Source organism: Biomphalaria glabrata, chromosome 6 (assembly GCF_947242115.1).
Source record: "Biomphalaria glabrata chromosome 6, xgBioGlab47.1, whole genome shotgun sequence".
NCBI classification, from domain to species: Eukaryota; Metazoa; Mollusca; class Gastropoda; family Planorbidae; genus Biomphalaria; species Biomphalaria glabrata.
In genome coordinates this window covers 15,705,344-15,731,183 of record NC_074716.1, presented here as the reverse complement: position 1 = coordinate 15,731,183, position 25,840 = coordinate 15,705,344, and the positions used below count along the sequence as shown (strand labels likewise).

The window sequence follows — 25,840 nt, the reverse complement described above, 5'->3', positions numbered from 1 at the left end:
CACTCTACTAGGACATGAAAGAGATAGACCTACCCATGTCATCCCAGCTCCTATACATATTAAACTAAAAAGTTCAAATACACAAGCATTAAAAAGCATAGACTACAAAGTAGTAGTTAGGGTCCTGAAAGAATATGGGAAGCTTCAGTGACCTTGATAATGATGAAATGTGGAGTAGAAGGGTCAGAAAGCATCCCACCCTGTTGTTTTCCACACTAAAGAAACATGTATGGATGCACCTGTAACTGCAGCTCATACTAAGACATTGCAAAACAGATGTCCATCTGTCATGCAAGGATTGTTTTGCTTGACAATATTTCATTTCAGCAACTAGTAATTAGGGCAGATGTTTTGAATCTAATCAACACAAAGTTTTAAAAAAAAAGTTACTCAATATAATCATAACACTATGTTGACAAACTAAGAGACTATAAAATTTAAAAAAATACCAAATTTAAAAATTCAACAGGATTATATAATTTCAACATGTGGTCTAGTGATTCAAAAAATAAATCACTTTAAAGCAGTCACAGTCAAATAATCATCTTCCATATTTCATAGAAGTCAATGGATCAAGCACTGTCCTTCACACCTCAATATGATGTAAGATATACAAGAACAATTTAAGTATAAATAGATATCTAATTCAAGAGTGAGCAAATTCTATCTCTGCAATACACGCTAAAAACAATGATCTCAACAACATAGTCCATGGCCTTATCTCTGCTTGTACAGTTACACAACAGGAAATAGTACAGAACATATTTAGAATCTAACTTATTAAGATACACTTTCTGAATCAAGGTTGGCAGAATCACTTTCATCAGCAATCAAAGGAGTCACTTCTTGGTTATCAGTAGCCCCAGAAGAAACCAGTACTGGTAATTCAGCTTCCATAGGCAGAACTATTGGTATATCAGACTTATTAGTTGGCAAGCTGCTGGGTGCGTCAATAGCATTGTTGACATCGATAGCTGGCTGCTGTACTTCAGAAGCAGCTGAGACATTTTGAATGCAACCATCTATTTCTGGAACAATACTTGGAGCTTCTGTCAAGGAAACAGATGCTGAGTGTTTTGAATTATCTTCAGAACCTGCAATTTTATTTTCATCACATATTTTAGAGGATTCTGAGAATGATTCTTCATTGTTGTCTACATTTGACCACCTGCTAGGGCGGCCAGAAGAACGACCAGTGGCTTTGGGGCGCTCATCGATATCAACCCTCTCATCGCCATCTTGCTGAACTTTTTCTTCATTTACTCTTCTTTCATCTAAATCATTTATCAGAGCTTTTCTTTCATCAACGTCTGAAGACTTAGGTTCTTCTTGATCCATCCGAGGTAACATTCTGCGATCATCTTTATCCTCTCTTTCATCTTGATCTAAAAATCCTATGGGAGGTCTCAGTGCCATTCCAAACCTATTGCCAAAGGATGGTCTTTCCATGCCAAATCCAGGTCCCATGAGAGGTCTAGGCCCACTAAACCGTGAGAAATTTCCTCCTTGTGCCCCAGGGCGTACACCCAAGAGTCCTGGGCCACCCCTGGGTCTAATAGTCATGGGGGCGAAACCTCTACCTAAAATAGGGCCACCCTGTTGGCGATTGCCACCCTGAATTTGCATTAAGGGCACAGGACCTGGAGGGTGATTACCCATTAAATCTTCATCAGAAGGCTGGGGGATGTCAGGGTTTGAAATAGTTATGTCTGGACTACCAGCAGCGCCCACAATAGTCAAATTAGAATTAGGCAGGCCAGGCCTGGTCATGACAACTGAACCATTTACACTGACAGAAACAGGAAGAGATCCAGTAGAAGGTGGAAGTAACCTTGGAGATGGAGCCGCTTGAACCAAACCTGCCCTGACTCCAACAGCAGACATAGGCATTCGTACCCCCCCAGGAGCCAGAGTGAAACCAGGACTAGGGCCAGTTTGTACAGCAAGGACAGATTGTTGCTGGCCTGGTGGCAACATTCGCAAAGATAACAGAGAGGGCATTCCAGCATTGGGGCTCTGAGCACTGGATATTTGTAACATTTGATTAGGTGGCCTTTGACCTGGCACCATAGGACCTGGTCCTCTAAATTGAAGGTTAAGTGTACGTGGATTATGCAATCCTGGCCTTGACAATCGTGGCCCATTTCCAGGATTCATCATTATCCTTTCATCTGAATCCATGTCTTCATCTGGTTCATCTTCAGCATTGACCTCATCATCTGGAGGCCACTCCTTGGGCTCAGCCATTCCTCTTAAGTCTCTATCTCCCATACCATTTCCATCATTATCACTGCATTCATTGTTGTTGAAGAATGGTCCTCGTATTCCTCCTGGTCCTTGAATGGGAAATCTAGGCATAGCGCCAAACGGAGGAAAGGGTCCTCTAGGACCTGGTGAATTGATTCCCATAGGAGAAGAATGCATGTCCATCCTGGGACTAGGAGCCCCACCCATTCGAGTGCCTTGTCCTCCCATCATCTGATTATTCAAAGGACCCTGAGAAGAATAAAAAAGGTGATACATCTTAAAAACCAGATGTAAGGAAATAAGGTTTTGAAAAATGTAAATTTAAAATCTGTTGGTCTTTTGAAAATGAAGTTGAGTATCTTTAGATAGAACCAGTAGTACTAACCATTGCTGCCTCTTCATTGGCAACAATGAATTTTTTGTTTTTCTTATCCATGTATCCCCAACAACTTTTTTTTTCCATTTAAATTAATAATCATATAAGTTTTGACTCTAAAAAATGTACTTTTCTTAGATTTCAAAAGATAACATACATTTTACTATGAATCTGTGAGTGGCACATAGCTGCTCACTACAGAAAATATTTTTCAGTATTATTGAATGTGAATAATACAATATAAGTAATGATTCTAAGCAGAAAATTACACTTCAAGTACTGAAAACAATATCAACAACAGATAAACTACCTAAGAAAAGTTAGGCATGAAAATATGGAAATAAAGCATTCCAATATATTGTGGGTCATCCATTTAAAATGTGCACAACCTCCTTTCCCCCATTTATCATAACCATTGGCATAGTAGCACCATTTAGAGGAATGATGAAAAGAAATCTAAAAATAGATCAATTAGTATGAAAAAACATTGCTTTTTTGAAGAGTGTAGCTTCTGAAACTATTCAAACACGTTTTTTTTTTTCAACAAAGTAAAGTTGTTGCTGAAAAGAATTTTTTTTACCAAAGCTTTGTATATATACATATAAATTGAAGATTTTCTTTTCAGAACTCAAACATGTCATGCATATAAGCCATAAAATCTGCATTGGACCAATGTTTAAGATAAGAAAGTCTGAAATAGTCTTAAAAATTATCATCCTAGTATATTTATATATATATATAACTGAATTTTAGAAAACTTAATTTTTAAAAAAAATTATTATGATTTTCTTAAGTTGTTTATATGAAATATTTTATCCCCTTACAAAGAAAGGAAATACAACTAAATCAGAATGAAAATACACATACAACAGCTGTGACTATCTTAAGTCCTTAAGATGTATACAAAATCTAATAGAACATAGTGTAATAGCCAATAGCTATTGTATTCTTTCAATCCTAATAAAAATAGCAGACAAGCTCAGCATTGTGCTTTAGAATTTTTTTTCTTTTTTTAAATCAGAATATCCAAAATGAGTCAACTATCTGAAAACCTTGGATATATCAAAACAGTTTTCATACCTGGGGTCCAATGTTTATTTGTGCTGGTCTGATACCAGCTCCTAAAAGTCCAGGCCTTGGTGCACCAAGTCCAGAGATCACATTCATGTTAGGTCCTCCCATAGCATTTGGGGCTCCAATGTTTTGTAGATTCGGTCCACCCATACCTGGTCTTATTCCTAATGGTGGGGGTGCAGACAACATTCCTAATGGAGTGTTGGGTCCCATCATATTTATTGGACTGTGACCTACAGACAAAAGAACAATCTATTTTAAAGAAAATAAATCTTAACTCAATAGCTACTAAGCCGCATCTCTCTTAATACTAAGCAAAGGGAGATAACTCCAAAACAGAAATAGATTGACTTTACAAAATCTATCTATCTATAATTCTCTTCTTCCCTCAACAGTTTAGATGAGTAGTAAGGAGTAAAGGAAAGATCACTCTCTTATTTCTGCATATAATCCATGAGAAAACAAGAGTAGTGTTTGGACTAGGAACTAATCTAAGTAATCTACTAGCCTGGCATTAACCGCGGCCTGCAGGTCTAAGTTTGTTTGTTTGTTTGTTTTACATGTTTCGGGTGTTCCTTCAGAGTTGAAGATAATTTACTTCCTAGTCCAAACCTCCCGCAGGACGACGGGGGATGGGAGCGGGCAGGGTTTGAACCCTCGACCGTCGATAAATCTGAACGACAGTCCAGCGCGCAAACCGCACGACCAGGCAGCAGTTTGTGTTTACTAATGTAGTGGATTGGATTTAGATGTATGTTAAACTTAGCTAATGATCCTTTCAAGTTATTTCTCTTTCGCTACCAAAATAAAATTACCTTTGCGAAAATGGGTTTACCCGAAGCCGATACATACATATCTATTAAAAACTAAAAGAGCGATAGATTAATAGTACATTTAAATCGGGTTTATCCAATTTGTTAAATGAATGGGATTATAAAGTAAACAATAAAACTAATTAATTTTTAGTACGTGATTCATGAATCAATATAGGCCTATCTCAACATGGCTTCGCAGCTTTCGGAAACGAATGTATTAAAAATGTTTAGAAAACCAAATTTGAATGTTAATTTGAGCAAAATATGAAATGAATGGACTATAATTAGTATGTTCATGTGTTAAAGTATAAAACTATATGTGCCAAGAGAAGTTTTAGTATCTCAGAGTTAAATTAGAGTTTTAGACCTAGGCATGGAAAGATGAGTAACATTACGGTATTGTCTAATGAAAGAATGTTCGTCAGGAAATCTGTAGTCACAGATATAAGGAACTAATTTATGTAAAAAATGGTTTTGAAACACAAATTTGAAGGTTAATTTTATTATACAATGAAATCAATGGACCTTCTTTTGTATTTTCATGTGTCAAAGTAAAAAACTATCTGCGCAAAGTGTATTTCTTAAAATTAGATCTAGATATAAATCCTTTCGATCTTTTCTCATGTCAACATTGTAAACATGGCCTAGATCCATAAATACTATAGCTGTAATAGAGTCGGACAACTTTATTTTTTTTTAGGGTCTTAAGTTTGTTTTACGGCTACAATACATACAGTATGGTCTAAGTTAGTACCCAAGGAACATTCCTGACAAGTTTTATCAAGATTGGTAAAGCGGCTTTGATTTCTATTCGTCACATACATACATACATACGCCTTACTTTATACTTTATAGTATAAGATATATGTAAATAGCAGGGCCGGACTTACCCATTGTGGGGCCCTATGCGAAATGGATTTCACGGGACCAAGTTTGAGTAGGGAAGCGAAAAATAAGTGAAATTAAAGAGTTTGTATTATAAAATGGTTTAATTTAATAATATCGACACCTTGAATTAGAGCGGGCCCTATGAAAGTGCGGGTCCCACAGGTTGCAGGTGACTAAGTCAGGCCCTGCAAAATAGCGGCGCCGGTCAACTAGTATATTTTAAAAAACATAAAACAACATCTATACGAAAATTTGTTTGAGTGCCTCATTTTTTGAAGACTGGTGGACCCCCCCCCCCCCCCCAATCAGATCTGTAATTTTTGGTAACCTTTAACATTTTCCCAAAGACCAGTAATGTTTATAAGTAGGAATTTAGTAGGCCTATACAATAAACATTATGCTTATATATAAAATCTGTATATGTCTTGGGTATTTACTGACTTTCACTGGGTGCGCGTGAGGCCCTTAGTTGCCTGAACATGGCATCATGCTGATGTGGTTCTGCATGTGTCTCAGTTTTCATTACTTCTAGCATAACAAAGTAAAAGTAATCAAACCATTGTCCACACCAACGTTGGTACACCCCCAACTAGATCTATTTCATCAAAAGTTTTCATGTGGTAAATAAAAACTGTTCAAAATATCAGTCAAAGAAGTTGAAGATTCATTGATGCTAGATCCAGAATAGTCTAGATCGAGACTAGATGATAGATCTAATGTTTACTTTACTCTCTCTCTGAATCGGACTAGATCTAAGTCTAAATGTAGCCCTAAATGCTAATGATCAATATCAAGTTCATTATTAGCTGTATTTAGTGTATTATTTGCGATAATGGGTCTAAAAATTGAAAGGTTATTGAGAAAATGGCCTGCGCAGCTAAGGAAAATAAAAAATAAATCACCGAACTTAAAAGGCCCATAGAAACTGAAGCGAAACATGTAAAAACATCCGGTTTTTTTTCACGAAACAATCTATATTTCTACTATTTAAAAAACCCAGCCAGCTCAAAATAACACCACGCGTCGCACAGTAAAACGAGAGCTACGCAAGTTACGCTGTGTGTGTTCTGTGGAGGGCGCATTAGTAGCAAGTGGGGGATGGGCACATTTGGTCGCAATAGTAGCTAATGAGTTAAAAGAAAACTTTAATAATGCATTATCTAAGTCCAAAAAATAGTTACCTGGCATTGGAAAGTTGGATGGTTGATTTGGCATGTTCATAGACATCTGTTGTTGTGACATCATCATGCCATCATTCATTTGGTTTAGCTGCTGGGGCTCTTCCACTATGTCTTCCTCTCCTGTATTGATACCTATGGAAAAAATGTGTCACCTTTAAAAATAATGGATGGTAAACACAGTTCATCACTGGAATGAAAATTCATCTTTTGCCTTTTAAGTGAAGTAAAAATAAATGGATTTTGTGTTTTGTTGTTGTTTTTGTGAGAAGTTTACAGCACATAGTACAAAATATAAGAAATTTAAAAAAAAAAGAAGGTAAAAATTAAAATTTTGCTTCAGATAAACCAAAATAAGATATACACTAAATGTAGAATACAAAAAAAATCTCACAGCAAAAGATTATTTAAGAAATTGTACATTTTCTGTAGTATGTCAAGTAGTAATGGACATCAATCACAAAAATGAATAAAGCGTTCACATAATGTCCACGGATAGGTCTTAAGTTGTATAGAAAAGATGGGGAAGCATGTCACATTAGGGTTGTTTGTTAACAATTGGTTTACAAGGTCCATTACATCAAACACATGGATTTTAATGCAATAAAACCATGTGGTCTGAAATAAGTAAATCATATTTAAGCTAAAATTCTGGATATGTTTGTGAAATAAGTTGTTTTTTTTTGTGCCTAGTCCTTCCATTGCCATATTACAATTTTAATTTAAAAAGAAAAGAGGTGTATATGTTGCAGGAAACAATTTGCAATGGGTTGTAGAAATGTGACACATCGTTAATGACACTCTGACAGAGGCAGAACAAGAAGCTATAGTTATGGCTATAGCAGCACTATAGAGCCTTGTGATAATATTGCAAATAGCTAAACTTTTAAAACTATGAAACATTAATTAATTAACCATGTTACATTAAAAATGATTCAGCTATTTAGTAGATAGCAGAGGTGAATTCTTTCTACCTACTTTAAAAACAAAGGGTTTGGTAGATTACTGATAAATTTCTAACAAATGTTCAGCCAGACAATAACATACACACAGTCAGTTAAGTTCAAATGTGTGGTTAAAACAAGTCAAACATAGAAAAATACCTTTTTAAAATCCTCACTTACATTGAGTGAAATAGATAGCATCAAGTATTTGGAAGCAATTATGTCATTAAATTTTAATGACTCAAAATTAAAAAAAAAAATACATGCAATACCATAAAGGTTTGTTGTCCATAAAGGATAAACTATTTGGTTTATCAGTGGACTTGTGTGCAACTGTTTGTGATTATTGTCACTGTTATTTCTCACCAATTCAAAATATTTCCATATAAAAAAAAAATTAATTGATTATGACTAAATGATTATGTAATTGGTTAATTTTTTGTATTGATTCATGTGTTGTCATCAACTATGAAGAATTGCGCATTGTTTCAACTTGATACAAGAAAGGGAAGTACGAGAAAAACTAGTAAAATAGTTTGACCAGAAAGAGTTGATCCAAGCGCTGTTCCTCAAGGGGACGTTACATAAATGGCATGTCCCACAAAGTTAGCCTGGTATAGAAAAGGAAAATGGCGGGGGTCTTAGTGTACGCAGTCTCTTGTCGCGAGTCTGATCCACCTGTCAGACAGAACAGTGTACACTGTTCTCATTCAGGCCGGTGAGAGGAAGCTCTTGTTCACTTTTGCTGGCCTAGAGTTCCAAGAGCCGAAGGCTCAACTCTACCTGACAGTTTAAGAAGGAGAAGAAGATACAAGCGACTCAATACATGAGACCAGGTAACATTTGTTTGTGTTGAAATACATAGTGCAGGTTTATTATTTATACAATAGAAAGGATAAATGGTTTTTAAAAAAATATTTATATTAGAAAAAAATATTATTTCAATCACAACTCTAGAAACTTAAAATTTAACAAAATATTTAGCCATACCTTTTAATTTTTCAGGTAAAGTGTCCACGTCTACCATGCCTCCAGCAATATAGGGAGTTATATCAGCAGGCAATTGATCCCATGGAATGTAAGTCACTCCCTGTTCAACATCCCATAAATCTTTGAAAATAGATTCTTTTACACCTATGCCTGGAGCCCATGCTACCTGTATGTCAGACAATTAATGTGGTGAAATAGTTAGTATTTGTTTATGTTTGTGTAACGTCGTGAGAATGTGTTCACAACATTGATTTAGTGTGCTACTGTCCAAGTCTCTTTCGTCAGTTCATGTGTCGTTCTAGTTTAATAAAGCCTTGTTTTAGGTTAATCTTCAGTGTTCCTTTATTTCTTATTACAATTAGTCTTTTGTTAATCATTTTCATATACACACAAAAAAATAACAATAAGAAATCTTTGTAACTCTAGAGAGACAAAAAAAGTGTCTATCTCCACATACCTTTAGAGCATTACCATTCACTTTAACTCCTTTCAGCCTATCAAGTGCTTTAAATGCATCCTTGCGCTTTGTTAAACAAACAAAGGCACAGCCTCTAGGAGGTATCATCTAAAGGGCAAAAGATTTTAATGCATACTAAATAATCCTTGAAATGATTTTCTTTTTTTCCCTACAATGTCTTAAGCAATATATACGCACAAAGTGACACAGTCTTAAATTTGTGTAATTCTACAGCTAAATGCACATTTTATCCAACAAACGTTTTCTAACTACTTACATTTATTGTTTTGATAGTACCATATTTCTCAATATGCTCTCGTAGTTCTTCTTCAGTTGTATGTTTTGTTAAATGGCCAAACCAAAGGGTCATGGAACAAACTTTAGATAGACATTTTTAAAAGCTAAGTATTTTTTTAATAGCTATTATTTAAGAAATGATAATTCAGCACAATGTACTTAAGGAAACATTCATATATATATATAAAAAGTTTATTTCATCAGAGTATAGTAAACAAAACACTTTATTCATAAGACTTACTACTGATATGGCGATCTTTTGGGGAAGGAAGTCCTCTTTTCCTACGTTCTCTTTCTTTCTCTCGATCTCTTCTTTCTCTATCTCTTGATCTGATAAGGAAAAAAGGCATTAACTATTATAAATATGTATAAAATGCATAATACCTTAATTAATGTGCATGAGTTTCTTTTTGTATAAGTAATTCTAAATTTACAAAAAACTGCATTACCTAGACCTTCTATGTCTATCTCTTGATCTAGACCTACGCCTCTTTTCTCTAGATCTTGACCTAGACCGCCTGGGCCGCCTTCGTGGGGACCTTTAAGTAAGAAATAAATCAGTATTTATCAAATGACAACAAATGTAATTTTAATATAAATGTCAAATAACAAAATAAAATAGTTACACTTATTAACCTTGATTCTTCCTTAGTATCCCTTTGCCTTCTGCGGTCATTTCTGTCTCTATTATCCATATTTCTATCCTCCTGCTCTTCCATGTGTCTGTTATCTACATCTTGGTTATTGAAACCTTCTTGCATTCCTATCATTGTAGCCTGTCAAAAAAATAAACTTAATTTCATTGTCTTGAAGAAAACTATTTACAGGGTTAGTAGCACTTTTCCATGACAAAATTTTAGGAGATTTTAGGAGGTTTTTTAAGGATGATATGTGTGTGTGTGTTTCCCATCTGTTCGTGTGATACATAGCAAAACATACACAAAACTAAGCATTTATCAAATCAATTATTATTTGATTTTAAAAATAATAAATATCTTGCCAATATGCCACAAAAACAATGTCATAGCATAAACAGAGCCTGTAGGCCTAATATATAGAGCAATATAGGCCTATTTGAATGTTTAGTTGGCATTTGCTTACTAAAAAATGGCTTTTGGATTGGGGGACGGGGGTTAGGTTTTTTTTCCTAGCAGAATCTTTTTAACCATGTCGTTTTCCTGGCTTTTACGACTGAAATAATTTGTAAGGACTTTTCACAACTGTATGCCAAATATTTTCATATCTAGACTCTTGATCTAAGTCACTAAAATTCGCGGACTTTTCATGACTGTGAGAATTATCTTCACTGAATTTACAGTAGATCTAGACTCTAGATCAAAGTCACTAAAATTCGCGGACTTTCCACGGCTGTGTGAGAATAATCTTCACATCTACCGTAAATCTAGATCTAGAATCTATAGATTGTAACTCAAAGTCACTAAAAATCGTGGACTATTCACGCCTTTGTGCGAAATATTTTCGTTACATCTATCGTAAATCTAGACTCTAGATCTAAGTCACTAAAATTCACTGTGTTTTCAGGCTAGGTGCGAATTATCTTCACTATATCTTAGATCTAAAATCTTACTCTACATACTGTTACTAGCTAGATAATTTATGGACTTTCCATGCGAAGTAACTCTTATTTTAGGTGAGGGAGGGCCAGGAGTGGTGTAGCCAACACATCAGGCTGGTAGTTGCTCTAATTATAGAGCCAACAGTCACTACACACTACATCTAGTGTGTCTTCAGTCGTAACAATGAAAGGAAACAATCATGTCTACGCTGCCTTCAGAAAAATAATGCCAGGTGAAATACTTGCTTGAGCCAAGGCCATCTTCAATCATGAGGTCGCGCTTCACAAGAGTGTGAAAGGCAGTGTAGACGCGTCACTGGTCAGCTCATTAACACAGCCAGCCCGTAACATCATGCGAACAGAATGCCTAGTTACACTGTTGTTTTTTCCCCCCACATTTTTAGCAAGAAATAAGCAATATTATATTTTTAAAATATATTGGGTAAAAATTTTAGGAGAGTGGACAAAATTTAAGGAGAGTTCTGGTAATTTTTTAGGAGAATTTTAGGAGACTTTTCATTTTTTTTTAGATTTTAGGAGCGCTTCGAACCCTGTATTTAATACTTTCAATTATTAAAATAGATAACCCTATTCTTACCTGCTAAGATCACCCTACTATTACCTGCTAAGATAACCCTATCCTTACCCGCTAAGACAACCCTATCCTTACCCGCTAAGATAACCCTACTATTACCTACTACGATAACCCTATCCTTACCTGCTCAATTTCTCTATCAAACTGTTGTTGTTGCTGTTCAAGTAAGCGTCTACGCAACAGATCCTGGGCCCCTATTTCAGACTGGAGCTGTTCCTGCTGCTGAGACATTTGTTGAATTTGATGAAGCAGATCAGAGTCAGGCATTAAACCAGGGATTCCTCTGTTGAAATATCATATTCACAAAGTTTTTAAACAAATAAATGTAGAAAGTTGAAAACAGTTTTAAAACAGATGTGAATGTATCCTTACTGGATCAGTGATGCATAACCTTGCTGATTATTCACCATTGGCTGACGTTGTTGTGGTTGATGCTGAGGTACATGGTGGTGGTGATGATGATGTTCTTGTCTGTCTTCATCTTCATCACTGTCTCCATAATCAAATTCCAAAAGCTTCTGCAATGTAAAAATATATGGAAACATTTATGACCACCAGATTTTAACCTGAAGTTTCTAAAAACAAAACAAAAAATGATCTTTATAAACTTCTGTAGTTAAATCAAAATAAACTTTACATTTCATTGCAATCGAGAGAAATTAATACTATTGTAGTTCTGTAATCACCTTATTAAAGAGAGGTTCTGCTGGTTTCTGAAGTTTCACAGCATCCCCTGAAGAGTCTGTTCCAGAAGTTTTAGACAGCAACTGATTAGTCAACATTTGTATCTGAGCTAGAAGATTACTATCAATAGGAGGAGTGGACTGTTGAGGTTTTGATATTCGTTCAGTTTGCATGACCAATTGCTGCTGTAGATGTTGAAGCTGTTGCAGCTGAGATTCTGGAGCAACTCCAGTTATAGATCCCTAAGATATAAAATATTTTGAAAATAGATAAATTCACAAATGTTTGCAGTTAATACACTTAGAAAAAGAATATATAAATATATATATATATATGTTTGAAGTGGTTAAAGCTAACCTCTTGAGCCTGCTGCAGTAGTTTTGTGATTGTACTTAACATTTCAGTCTGTTGCAATAACTGATTTGAGCTAGCATCACCAACACTGGAGTTAGACTGTATATTTGGCAGAGGTACTTTCTGTGTTACACTGACTACAGCATCAACTGATCTTTGGGCTGATTAAAAAAATAAAATAAAGACATTTTGTTAGAAATGTCAGATTTAATTTTTAAAAACTTATACTTACTATATATTGTATAGTTAACAAACCTGCCGTTACTAACTCCATATTATTAGGATCAGCAGCAAGATCAAGGAGGGGTTGGATGACTTCAACTGGAAACACAGCATTTTTCTGCCACAGGTTTAATACACGAACTACACGGCTCTAAAAATAATTTTAGCAATTGTTAATGCATAGAAATCAAAAGTTATTTAACTTATTTTAATCAAATCTGATTCTTTTTTGACTTACTCTTTCCTCCACAGGACATTTGAACAGGTTTACAAATGTGTTGACAATGTTTTTAGTAAATCTTGGGGAAAAAACATCCTTTTCTGGACCAAATTGATGCCTTGATTGACGAACAATAGAATCAATGACATACAAGCCAGGCACCTTGTACTCTGGCTTACACTGAAAAGAAATGTATATTTTACTGCATTGATACTAAACTATTTGTTCTGTTCAAAGTCTTAACATGTGTTTAAAATATCAATCCTATTATAAGACAAAGAAATACCTTTTGGATAAATTTCTCCACACTCTGTACTACATGTTTGTAAAATTTAATAGCTTTAATAGCACATTTGGTGACTTGAGCCATTTTGGCCCTTGACACTGGTGGTTTGCCTTCATAGAGCGAGGATAACTGAAAGAAAAGTATGAAGTAAAAAGTAAATACCTAGCTGCTGATATTATGATTTAACTCCGCCATATGCCGGTCCCAAGCCCGGGTGAGAAAGGAGGAGGGTTTGGCGTGGGGCTAGCGACCCCACCCTGTAAAACCACTATTGCTACAGAAACGGCAAACTCGACACATAATGAAAACTATACATGCGGCGAGGGCGGCCAAACCCTGATGACGGTGTTGGATCAAAGCCAACTGGAAGTCCAATACCCGATACATGGCAAGCCTTTCAACGCAAGGAAACCGACTCTTATAGGCACGTGGAATGTAAGAACCCTGAATCAATGCGGTAAACTGGCCCAACTTTTAAGAGAGTTTGACTCTTACCGGCTGGACATCCTTGGGATCTGCGAGATGCGGTGGACATCAAGTGGACAAATAATCAATGATGGCAAGACAATAATATATTCAGGACATGACAAGGAGCACATTGGTGGTGTAGGAATCATCATGTCTAAAATAGCAGCTTCAGCGCTAATTGCTTGGAAGCCAGTCAGTGACCGCATCATTACAGCTCGACTCCAAACAAAGCAAATTAAAATCACTACCATCCAAGCTTATGCCCCTACAGAGGATGCAGAAGATACCATCAAAGATCATTTCTATAATCAACTACAAACCACTCTTGATGAAATACCTACTCACGACCTAATTCTACTGATGGGAGACTTTAACGCCAAAATCAATCCCAACCGAACTGGCTTTGAATATGTAATGGGACCATATGGCTCTGCAGAAAACATCAGTGATAATGGCGCATCCAACAGCCTTTCAATTGGAAACACGTATTTTAAGCACAAACAAATACACAAAAAACATGGCGATCACCAAATGGAGAAACCTTCAACGAGATAGATTACATTTGCATCTCCAAACGATGGAGGTCATCTCTGTTAGACGTGCGGACCCGCAGAGGAGCTGATATCGGCTCAGACCACTACCTTGTCAGTGGCAAATGTAAGCTCCGATTGAAACACCAACCAAAACGAGCCACACGACCCCGCCTATTTAATGTAGAGAAGCTTAAAGACGGCAATACTGCAGCACAGTTTCAATTGAAACTAACGAACCGCTTTGAGGCTCTTGCAGATATATTGACCCTTGAAGAAGAGTGGGCCAACTTCAAAGATACCACTATTGGGTGCGCGGAAGAAGTTATCGGAAGGAGGCGAGGTTCATACAAGGAACGGTGGATACAAGACAGAACATGGAAATTGATAGATGAGAGGAAAGAGGCCAAATGTAGACGAGATCAGAAAAATGAAACACAGGATCGCAGCCTAGCGGAAGAAGCCTATAGGGAAGCAGATCTGAAAGTAAAGAGAAGCTGTCGGCAAGATAAACGGGACTGGATTGAGCAGAAGGGACAAGAGGCACAAGCAGCTGCAAGCAGAAATGACACAAAAACCCTCCATCGTATTGTCCGAGATCTCACTGGAGCAAAGAGTGGACATGGGGCACCAATAAAAGACAAGCAAGGCAAAACTTTGTTAACGAAAGAAGAACAGGATGCAAGATGGGTAGAGCACTTTAAAGAGACCCTTAACCAACTGTCGCCAGACCTAACTTACATATTCAAGGACCCCTCTCCAGACAATGATCTCAAGGTCAAGACAGACCCAATAACTGCTGAGGAGGTTACCATGGCCATAGCAGTGCTAAAGAATAACAAAGCACCAGGACTAGACATGATATCAGCAGAAATGCTAAAATATGGGGGACAGTGCATTGTTAACAGAATGACTGATCTCTTAAATCTCTGTTGGCGAACTTCAAAAGTCCCAGAGGACTGGCAAAAAGGAGTGATTGTAAAGCTTCCAAAAAAGGGCAACTTGGCAGACTGCAACAACTGGAGGGGCATTACTCTCCTCTCTGTTCCAGGCAAAGTTTTCAGCACTGTTTTGTTGAGACGGCTTCAACAATCTGTAGATGAAAGGCTCAGAGAAGAACAAGCAGGTTTCCAAAGAGGCAGATCATGTACAGAGCAGATTTTCGTTTTACGAAATATCATAGAACAAAGTCTTAAGTACCAACAACGGCTAACGATCAGTTTTGTGGACTTCAAAAAAGCGTTCGATAGTGTCCACTGAGAATCACTATGGAAAATAGTTAGAGAATACGGTATCCCAGAAAAATTCGTCCAGATCCTACGACACCTTTACAGTCAGTCTAGTTGCTGCATTAAAACAGAAGAGGGAACAACAGAGTTTTTTACAATCGAGACAGGTGTGAGACAGGGGTGCATCTTATCTCCCTTCCTTTTCCTCCTAGCCATCGACTACATAATGAGGAGAGCAATGAACCAGACTGCCTTTGGTATTCCATGGCATGAACAACTCTGATTGACGGACTTGGACTTTGCTGATGATGTTGCACTACTCTGGGCTACAAATAAATGCATTCAAGAAATGACGGAGAGCCTAGACAGAGAGGCACCCAAAATTGGCCTCCGCATAAACTTGGATAAGACTAAAATTATGTGAGTTGGATATAAGGCAAAGGGTGTCCCCGTCAGACTTGGCGAGTCAAAGCTTGAAGAGCTGGACAAGTTCATGTACCTTGGCAGCATCATAACAAATGATGGAGATGCTTACCATGAATGTCGAATAGGAAAGGCAGGGAGCATTTTCCAAAGGCTGCAGCCTATTTGGACTAGCCAAGCCATTGGACTCGAGACTAAAATACACCTTCTCAACACAATCGTCATTCCAACTGCTACATATGCATGTGAGACGTGGAAGTCATCTGTCAAAATTGAGAAAAGACTAAATGTGGCTCAACAGAGATGGCTGAGACAGATTTTGGGAGTCAGTTACACAGACCGGATCTCAAACAAGGAAATCTTATGCCGAACTGGGAGTCGAACACTTAGTGAGATTGTGACTGAGCGTCGCATGAGGTTTGCGGGACATGTTCTACGTCAAAATGAATTACGCACACCAAGAGTTGCGATAACATGGAAGCCAAAACAAGGAAAGCGCAAACAGGGACGTCCTCGTATTACCTGGCGACACAACTTCATGGAGGACCTCAGAACAGTGGACACCAGGTGGGAGGAGGCTTCAGACATTGCCAGTGACAGATCATTATGGAGACAGCTTGCCGCCCAATGCGCCGAACGGCGTGGGAGGACCTAAGTCTAAGTAAGATATTATGATTAAATTCTGTTTATGTAATCATAATTTTACTTTATATGTAATTTTTCATTTATTTTGTGTGTGCAGCTAGACTAGATAGGATTACTATTACTAGTCTGTTTTGTCTCCCATATATTACAGTCATTAGTATTAAACTAGTCTGTCTTGTCTCCCATATTACAGTCATTAGTATCAAACTAGTCTGTCTTGTCGCCCATATTAGTAAAATTTAATCTTTTCAATAAGGGCAGTTGACATGGTTGCAGTTAAAATCATATAGAAACATTTACTCTCAGAATCAACATTTATTATGGTAATGCCAGTAAAAAACTTACTCTGAAAATGCCATTATTGTTACTATAGGACAATGTGGGCATGAAAAGTGGAGATAGATTATAATTTTTAGACAAAGTGAATAGGTTAGGTTAAATGACATTGTCACATGGCGCTAACTGATCAAATGTGTTGAAGTTTTGTAAATGAAAACAAAAATGGGAAAATGATGTAAACTTTAAAAAATATGATGTATAATCCAATTAGGTATAATATTTTCTCCCATTTCATAATTACATTCCTAAATCAAACAGATGACTATTTTCATAACTTGTTCATGTTAATGAGAAGGATGTGTAACAAGTCTTTACAATGATATGTACAATGTCTTTTTTAATACTAGATTAGTTTTCTATTTTTATCATTTGACCAACTTCATAAAAATACTACAATCAGTATGGGGTACATGCCATGAACAAATTATGCACCCTTTATTCCAAGACTATTCAAGACATTGAGATACTTTATTAAATTAGTGGGCAAGTTAAACTACAGCACTGAACAAAGGACACTTCCTTATAGAATTTTTTACTTTTGACTGGCAATGGGTACATAAAATGTTCTACGCTAACTTAAAATGGCTATTTAATTCAAGCCAGAGTATCCAAGTACTCTTAACCAATACATACAGATTAGCTTTACTGCAGTATTTTTTAACTATGACATTTATGACATTCAAATGAGAGAAATTGGGCTTCTGAAGACTTCACTCAAGAGTTTGAATAAGTTTTCTTAGAACACTTTTTAAATAAAAAAAATACAACAATAATTATTTAATTTCTAATTGAAATATCTCCCAAAAAAAATAAATAAATGACTAACATTTTTTTAGCAAGCTTTGAAGAAATATATCAGAAAAAAAAAACATTTCTAAATTTTCAAATGACACACAAAAACTATAGGCATAAGTTACTAATGGCAATAGGGCCAGAACTATAATATTTGGTCATTCTTCTTACTATTCCCTGTGATTGTCGCCATTATTGTCTGCATTAGCTAAGATTTTCTTTTGCTATTTAAAACTGTTCAGTTTGTACAAGAAAAATTGCTGCTGTTTGAATTTCTTTGCTAGGTTTTCAAGATGGTCTTCCCACAAAAAAAAAAGAGCACAATGACAACCAGATATCAGCATGAATAGACTTACGGTATACATAATAAATTATAAAATTAAATACATTTATCTGAAGTTCGTGTATTAATTGCTTTTTCATTCTGAAGCTTATAATGTAATTTATATAATACATTTTAATAAGTTTTTCTTTCAGTTCCAAAATGCACAAGTGTGTCAAGCCTTTATTAAATTTCAATATTAAATGTCATTGCCTAAATAAGACTAATCAATGCAGTGAATTTAACAAATTTAACTTACATATATATGTTATTTGTGTAAAGAATGTATACCAGAAAGGTACACAACATTGTTGAGCCCCTGTAAATGGTAATTAACTTTTACAAACTGGTGATGTTGGATTAAGAAATATTTGAATTCCTTGCATATTCAGAGAAAAGAATTGAGGTCACATTGGTTGAGTATGTGTGGTTCCTTTCAATACTTTGAATACTTCCTTCATATGCTGATAAAACTTATTATTTTCTGTAATAAATAATCCATCCTTTAAGTCATTTCTTATAAACTATACTCATCTATACACTCGAGTAATTTCACCCTTTAAGTCAGTTTTCAGATCGATATCTATTCAAGTGACTTTTTATTGGATATGACATCCTTTACTGATGAATTGTACTTAAAAATTTCAGGCGATTTACATGAATTTTTCCTATAGTTACTATTCCTTTATTCTGCTTGCTAATTCATCTCTGCAAAAACACTAGAACCTGGACATGGTTGTCGAAAACGGTTCTGATAATTTTTCTATAAATTCAACAGTTGATGTATATCTTTGGGAAAATAATTACTAGCTAATTGGCCACACTGGGAAACTCTAGTTTAACCATTATAATTTGTAAAAATCTTCCAAAACTAAATTTGATCTTGAAAATCATTATCTTGGACAGGGCATTCCTAAAAAAAACAAAAACAGAACCACCCAAACCTGATTCAAAGGTGCCATCTCTAGTAAAAAAAAGTTTGGAAGAAAGCCTACCACAAGGTTCAGCCCTTAGCTGCACTCTTTCTAATCTTCATGAATTACCTCCCAGACCTCATTTCAGTCAATAAGGTATTTTACGCAGGTGACCTCTTAATTTGGACTACAGAAAAATATCCAGTGCTGAATAGATCCAAATTAAATAGAGCTCTCACAGCTATCTCTATGTATTCAAAATTATGGAAAATGGAAATAAATGAAGTCGAATTAAATTCAATCGTTAGCCACAGCTACAAAACAGCAAAAAGAAACTACATCTTAAATAAAAATAGACTAGAAGTCAATAAATAAAGAAGAAAATCCAACATATCTAGGTGTAAAATTACACCAAAGACTGTCTTTTAACCATTTTATGGCAGATTTATAAGAAAAGGCATCACAAAGATTCGTCAAGATCCCATGACACCTATACAGTCAGTCTAGTTGCTGCATTAAAAAAGAAGAAGGAACAACAAAAAATCCTATGCCGAACTGGGAGTCGAACACTTAGTGAGGTTGTGACAGAGGGTCGTGGGACATGTCCTACAACAAAATGAACTACGCATACCAAGAGTTCCGATGACATGGAGACCATTACGAGAAAAGACCAAACAAGGAAATCGCAAACAGGGACGTCCTCGTATTACTTGGCGCCAAACATTCATGGAGGACCTCAGAACTGTGGACACCAGGTGGGAGGAGGCTTCAGACATTGCCAATGACAGATCTCTATGGAGACAGCTTTCGCCCAATGCGCCAAACAGCGCGGGAGGACCTAAGTCTAAGGGGTCTTCTCATGGAAACATCAAAACATCTAGCAGGAACATCCTTGGGAGCCAAAAAGAAAAACGTAAGACAGCTATACACTGGATATATGCGAAATCTGTCATGGATAACTGTCTCTCCATACAAATAGCTGCCAGCAAAACATATCAATCATCATTAGACACAATCCAAAACTATGCCTTGTATCTAATCAGTGTAGGTATGATAACTACTCCTACAGTAGCCTGTTAAATAGAGACTGTTTGGAATTTAAATAATAAATTTTGGCCTAAAGTTTGACTTTGACAGCGCATTATAAATGATTATTTGATAATGGTCTGACATAGAAAAGAAAATGAAGTACCGAAATCTTCCTTAGTTTAACTCTTTCAGTGCAGCGCTACTCTCAGTGAGTAACTTGGTTTATATAATTTATTTCACTATCTTTTTATGTTAAACTTTTTTATTTCTCTTTTTTTTTTTTTCATTTTCTGGATGTGGGAGTAATTGTTCTTTGTTTGGTAGTACATTTGATGCAGTATCAACATGTCTTTTTTTAATAAGACAATATTATGTTAATGGTTTCTCTTTTTTTAGTTTATTTACCAGGACTCGAAAAATGTAAATACAATTTCATAGTGCTTTTTTTTCATCTTTTATGATATCTGAAGCCATTAAATGTGTTTAGTATTGTGATTTTTCAATATTTATGGATTAAATGTTTAATTAAAAGGTTTAAAAATCTTTCAGTATATCGATTTTTTAAATGAATTTTAAAAATACTTTCTTTTTCCGTGCCCAGTTTTAAATTAATAAAATAATAATTTTCTTGAATAATTAATTTTATTTATTTTAATTTTGTAGCCCATTCATTTTCCTTTAAAATAAAATAAAATATGTTAGATTATTTAATAAAATATAAGTTATTTTAGTTTTAGTAACTCTACCACAGTTGAAAATTTGTGTTCAATCCGGAAAAGGAGAATAATAAGAATTAGGATGACTACTTATATCTGTACCCCTAACCTACATATTTGTTTTTATATTTAAAGTAAAAAGAGGCCATGTGTGTCTTCATTTAATCCAAACAATTTTTTTCAAGCATAGCTACTCACATGGAATCATAACGATGTTTTCAAATTATACATAAATACAAACACACAAAATAAAAATGAACACACTTATTCTACCTTAACTAGGTCACTGACTTTTAGACTGTTATTTTATGCTTGCATGATTAATTGTGTATTAAATGTTGGTGTTTTTTTTGTTTTTTCTTTTTACAAATTTCTAATAGTAATGCAGATGATAACTTGTAACTCTTGTAGCATAGTACAGGCTAGGATGGCCATTCTTGCCTAAATAGCTGAATCCTCTATATATTAATTTAATAAATCTAGATCTATTAGAGTACTACTACTAGTAATAAGTAGGTCTAGAGTCTAGATCTAGACTCTAGGCATTTGACTTCATTCAATGTATCGAGCTCAGTCCAAACATTTGCCCATTTAATTTATTCTCTATTGAAAAAAACAACAACAACAAACAAACAAATAAATCAAAAGCAACATTTATTCAATACAAGATGACTAACATTAATGTCCAAAACTGGTTGTACTGGATAAATTTTGCCCATTTTTGCAAGAAAATCTTAATTTAATACAAACACCCTATAGTATAGATTTAATTTTTTTTTGTATGAAATTGGCTTATGAATCAAATAAATCAGATCCAAAAACAGAATCAATTTTGGCAGGCTTATTAGCATAGACTAAGTACTAACCAAAAACTATCTAGTATATATATTATATTTATATAGATTATTTTTATAGATCTAGATTGAGTAGGACCTAGGAAGAAGTAAAGTCATTCTGGTAACATAGGAAATAAACAACTTACAAATTTAAATTCTTTTTTCTTACATAAAAAGACAGCTAAATGGAAGGAAATTGGGTCAGAATACTTGGAAAATGGACACACTCATAATCATTATACTTATTATATACAGTGCGCTAGTTTCATAAATATTTATATTAAACATCAAAATAAAGATATAGAGTCTATGACCACAAAAACAGTTACAGAGAGAGTTGTTTAACTTGTTAAGAGAGTTGTTCAGATTCATGTAAAGACTAAAGTCTAAAGTAATGTCCAGAATAAATAAATTACTCTAGACTCTAACTCTAGAGTCTAGAGTGTTAAGTCTTAGTAATTGTTAATTGTTAGAATCTGTTAGTAGTGTTAGTTTAGATCTAATCCGCGACCGTCTAGTCAGAGTCAGACACTAGTCAAGTCTAATCTAGTATTTTTAGTATGTAACTTCTACAGAACTTCTCAGTTCTAGAAATCTAGACAAACTAGATCTAGAGATTTAAGTCAATTTAAGTTTATCAACTTACTTAGTTAACTAGTCTTAGTCATACTCGTAAGTGACGTAAGTCAGTGTAGTGTTACCATGTCCAAGTTGATATTCATATTGACAATTAATTCAATTATTGAATGATATTCTGATAACATTTTATTTTATTATAAAAATAATAAAAGGCGGAAAACAGATTTCCTATTGAAAATGCATTTTTGTAGTTCAACATTCATTTTCTACATAAAATAGACCATCCATGTAAAATTTGATTTACTGGTGGATAGATCTATGTTTATGGAAGCTTCATTAGCAAAATGTTTTTGAAATACGTTTTTATAATGAATTTGTGCGTTTGTGAATACCGGCAAGTATGCAAAAAACAATGGACAAGATTTACTTTTGGATTTAGGTGCTCCCGTTTCAAAAGGTAAGAAACATATTTTTTCTATATTATCTATGTATAAAATACACACTTACTATTTAAAAATGGTTGCTACACGCATAAAAGAAAAAAAAAAGTGAAAGAAATGGTTTGTTTGTCCTAAATTTTGAAAAAACTAGTCCTGACATCATGTCCTATTTTTATCCATCGCCAAATACCCTGTACATTATTTTTAAAATAACATTTAAAAATGATCGATTTTAGTTTTAAAATACATCTTTTTTTTATTTCAGTAATAATAATGTATTATTATTTTTATTTTTGGTTATTTAAAAAAAAATAATTTTTGTTTAAATCTCGTTTTTTTTTTAACCAATCGGAATGTCTAACGCCAAAATCGAAGGTCAACCAAATTTTTTCAACGTGTGTTTTAAAAAAGTTATTCACTCAGAGAAACTCCGAGAGGCAACATATAGCAAAGGCAATAGCTGAGTTTAGATAGCACAGACAGTTTAGTTTAGAATATTAACTTCTTAGGTAATTTTTATGCTTTAGTAATCAGTCCATCGGCTTTGGTCATTTGAAAGGTCACTATTTTACGCCATAGACTGTAACAACGCGTATGTATGCGAGCGAGCGCCCGGTGAGGAAAACAATCGTTTTGATATTAGATCTAATCTAGATCTAGAGACTATGATATTATTATTTCTAGACTCTAGATCTACTATATACATTTCTATTCTATAACTAGATCTATTCTAGATCTAGAACATCAAAATTTAACATTACATTAGATTTGATTAGATCTAGAGTCTAATTCTAGCGATACCACGATAGCCATCGCGTAATTGCGTACCGTACTGTATTTCTTCTATTAAATTGTCTACCACTGATATTTATGTTTAAAAAGTCATAATCTAGTTATTATTTTAATTTAGACTCATCTAGTAATTGCGATATTTGTGTAATCTATCTAGATCTAGTAGATCTATAAGTAAGACTAGACTTAGACATCGTTACTCGCCAGTCGATCAACAAAGTCGCGAGCTTGCCGTAGGTCTACATCTACTGTAGGTTATTTCTTCTATTGTATTGACTAGATTTTTTTAGATTTAGATCTAAATTAATCTAGATCTGTTAATTAGGGACCAGATTTAAACCATATTTTTAAATTAATCTAGCGAAATGCTTAGACTTAGATCGATGTCTAGATCTTGAATAATCTTGATTAAATACTAGATCCATTCTCTAGAGTTAGGGTTAGAGCGTCTTAGCGTGAAATCATTTAATATTTGACTACTTTAAAGCAATTCTTGTGTAATCTGAAGATTAGATCTAGTTAAATCTAATAATCTGATTATTCTGATAGACCAGATTGGTAAAATCGTGATTCTAGATCTAGATCTATATTTAAAACCTATCCCGTATTTCTTACTATTTTCTATTGAACTATTGTCTACAACTACCAGAACCATGGAATGTACCAGAAACTGACAGTTTTGTTTAAAATTTAAAGTAAAAATAATTGTTAACCTTTTGATCAACTAAGTCTAGATCTAGACCTTAGATCTAATGAATTCTAATAATATGTAGTATTTGACTTGTTTGTGATGATTAGGCTAGATAGATCTAGACCATTCTAGACTCAAGGACTAGTTCTGGTGTTGGTGAATGTAGAATCTAGACATTGGAACTTAATATAAATATAGAATAAAGATCTACTTATGACCTATGGACAAAAACAAAACATAGATCTATAATAAACCAAATAAATGTTGTTTTTATTTCTTTTATTTCTTTTCTCAGCAACCATTACAACAAAAACAAAGACAGAGATTAGTTGAAGAAAATAAACAAAAAACATCATGCACCATGCAACTCTTAATTAAGTTAAGCCTATTATTAGGCCTAGAACTAGATCTATTTATCTTTTATTTAATATTAGATCTTTTCTAGTCTAAAATTGTACATCAATCTAAAATTGTTATTAATAATATGTTAAGACATGAAGGAAAGAAAAAAAAAGTGACTTTTCATGGTAGGGTGGGCCGAAGAGGGGGCTTATTTATATTAGTTATAAATACATTTTAAAGTTGTTTGTTTGTTTTTTCAAATGTTCTATAAATATACTTTACTTTGTGACACAGTTTTATGTTAATAATATTGTGAATTTGTGAAATTCATGGAATATTGGACATATCTTCTGTGAACGGTGGATTTTTCATTATTAGGGGTAAGTGTGTTTGATCTCATTTCTTTATGTTAAATACTTGTCTGATGATAATGAATTTACTTTTTTTAGATTCCTCTGTTCTTGTGCATTAAAATTGATACATAATATGTCAAAACTGATAATGGTTTTGTTATTCATGGTGATGATAAAGTATAATTTACAACCGAATTTTTAACGTAGGTGGTGGGGTCTGATGAGGCTCAATTAATAGGCATAAATGTTTTAATTTAAGAAACTAGTTTTTATTGTTTTTTTCAAATGTTCTATAAATATACTTTACTTTGTGACACATTTTTCTGTTAATATTACTATGAATTTGTGAAATTTATGGATTATTGGACATACCTTCTGTGAATGATGGATTTGTCATTATAAGGGGTAAGTGTGTTTGACCTTATATTTTCATGGGAAATAATTGTCTGCTGCTTCTGATTTTATTTTTTTTGAATTCCTCTATTCTTGGGCATCAAAAATGATATATAATATGTCAATAAAAGACAATTTGAAATTGGTCAAAAAATTGGTCCCAAAAGTAGAATGTTGAGAGCTCAATCTGTTTTCCGCCAAAATCAACTTTTGTCTGAACTTTTTACTTTCACTTTCATTAGAATCTTAGGAATCTAATAATAATAACTTAGACTCTAACATAACTCTAAGTTAACTAACTTCAATTAGTATTACTAAGGCTTAAGACTAGTCTAACTCTAAACCAGCCTCTAAGTTAAAACTTAAGTAGATCTAACTAACTCTAAGTCTCCCAAGTCGGGCCAAGTACTTTCTCACTTTCTCAGACTTTCTGAGACTCAAAATTTCAACTTACCTCATTGTTGAAAGCTCGTACCGCTTCCATGACATTAACTGAAAATAACGAAATACACCTATTTTTAAGCAGCACAATAGAATCTAGACCTAGATCAAATAATATCTAATCTAGATCTAGATCTATATCTAAATCCAGAACACTTCAATCACAAAATTTAACACTTTTTAATCGCGTGGAAAATGGCCTCCAACCAGTCCTTTTTACTGAGGTTTTTGAAAAATACCCAGAATCTGGGTAAAAATGTTTTACATGTTTCGGATGTTCCTTCAGAGTTGAAGATAATTACTTCCTAGTCCAAACTTCCAAAGTCCAAACCTCCCGCAGAACGACGGGGGATGGGAGCGGGC

The 25,840-nt window shown here is 34.5% G+C and overlaps 1 protein-coding gene across 1 annotated transcript; it reads right to left on the bottom strand.

Annotated features, from left to right (window-relative positions):
- Nucleotides 1-436: 436 nt before the first annotated feature.
- Nucleotides 437-25,700, bottom strand: LOC106057622 (SR-related and CTD-associated factor 4-like). The gene is made up of 17 exons (XM_013214904.2): nucleotides 25,491-25,700; nucleotides 13,204-13,332; nucleotides 12,936-13,097; nucleotides 12,731-12,848; nucleotides 12,479-12,636; nucleotides 12,124-12,363; nucleotides 11,810-11,955; nucleotides 11,561-11,720; nucleotides 9,903-10,042; nucleotides 9,716-9,805; nucleotides 9,508-9,596; nucleotides 9,247-9,347; nucleotides 8,970-9,077; nucleotides 8,513-8,678; nucleotides 6,582-6,713; nucleotides 3,704-3,930; nucleotides 437-2,496 (listed from the first exon to the last, which is right to left on the bottom strand). The coding sequence occupies exons 1-17, from the start codon at nucleotides 25,518-25,520 to the stop codon at nucleotides 781-783; spliced, it is 3,912 nt and encodes a 1,303-aa protein (XP_013070358.1). The 5' UTR covers nucleotides 25,521-25,700; the 3' UTR covers nucleotides 437-780.
- Nucleotides 25,701-25,840: the final 140 nt, after the last annotated feature.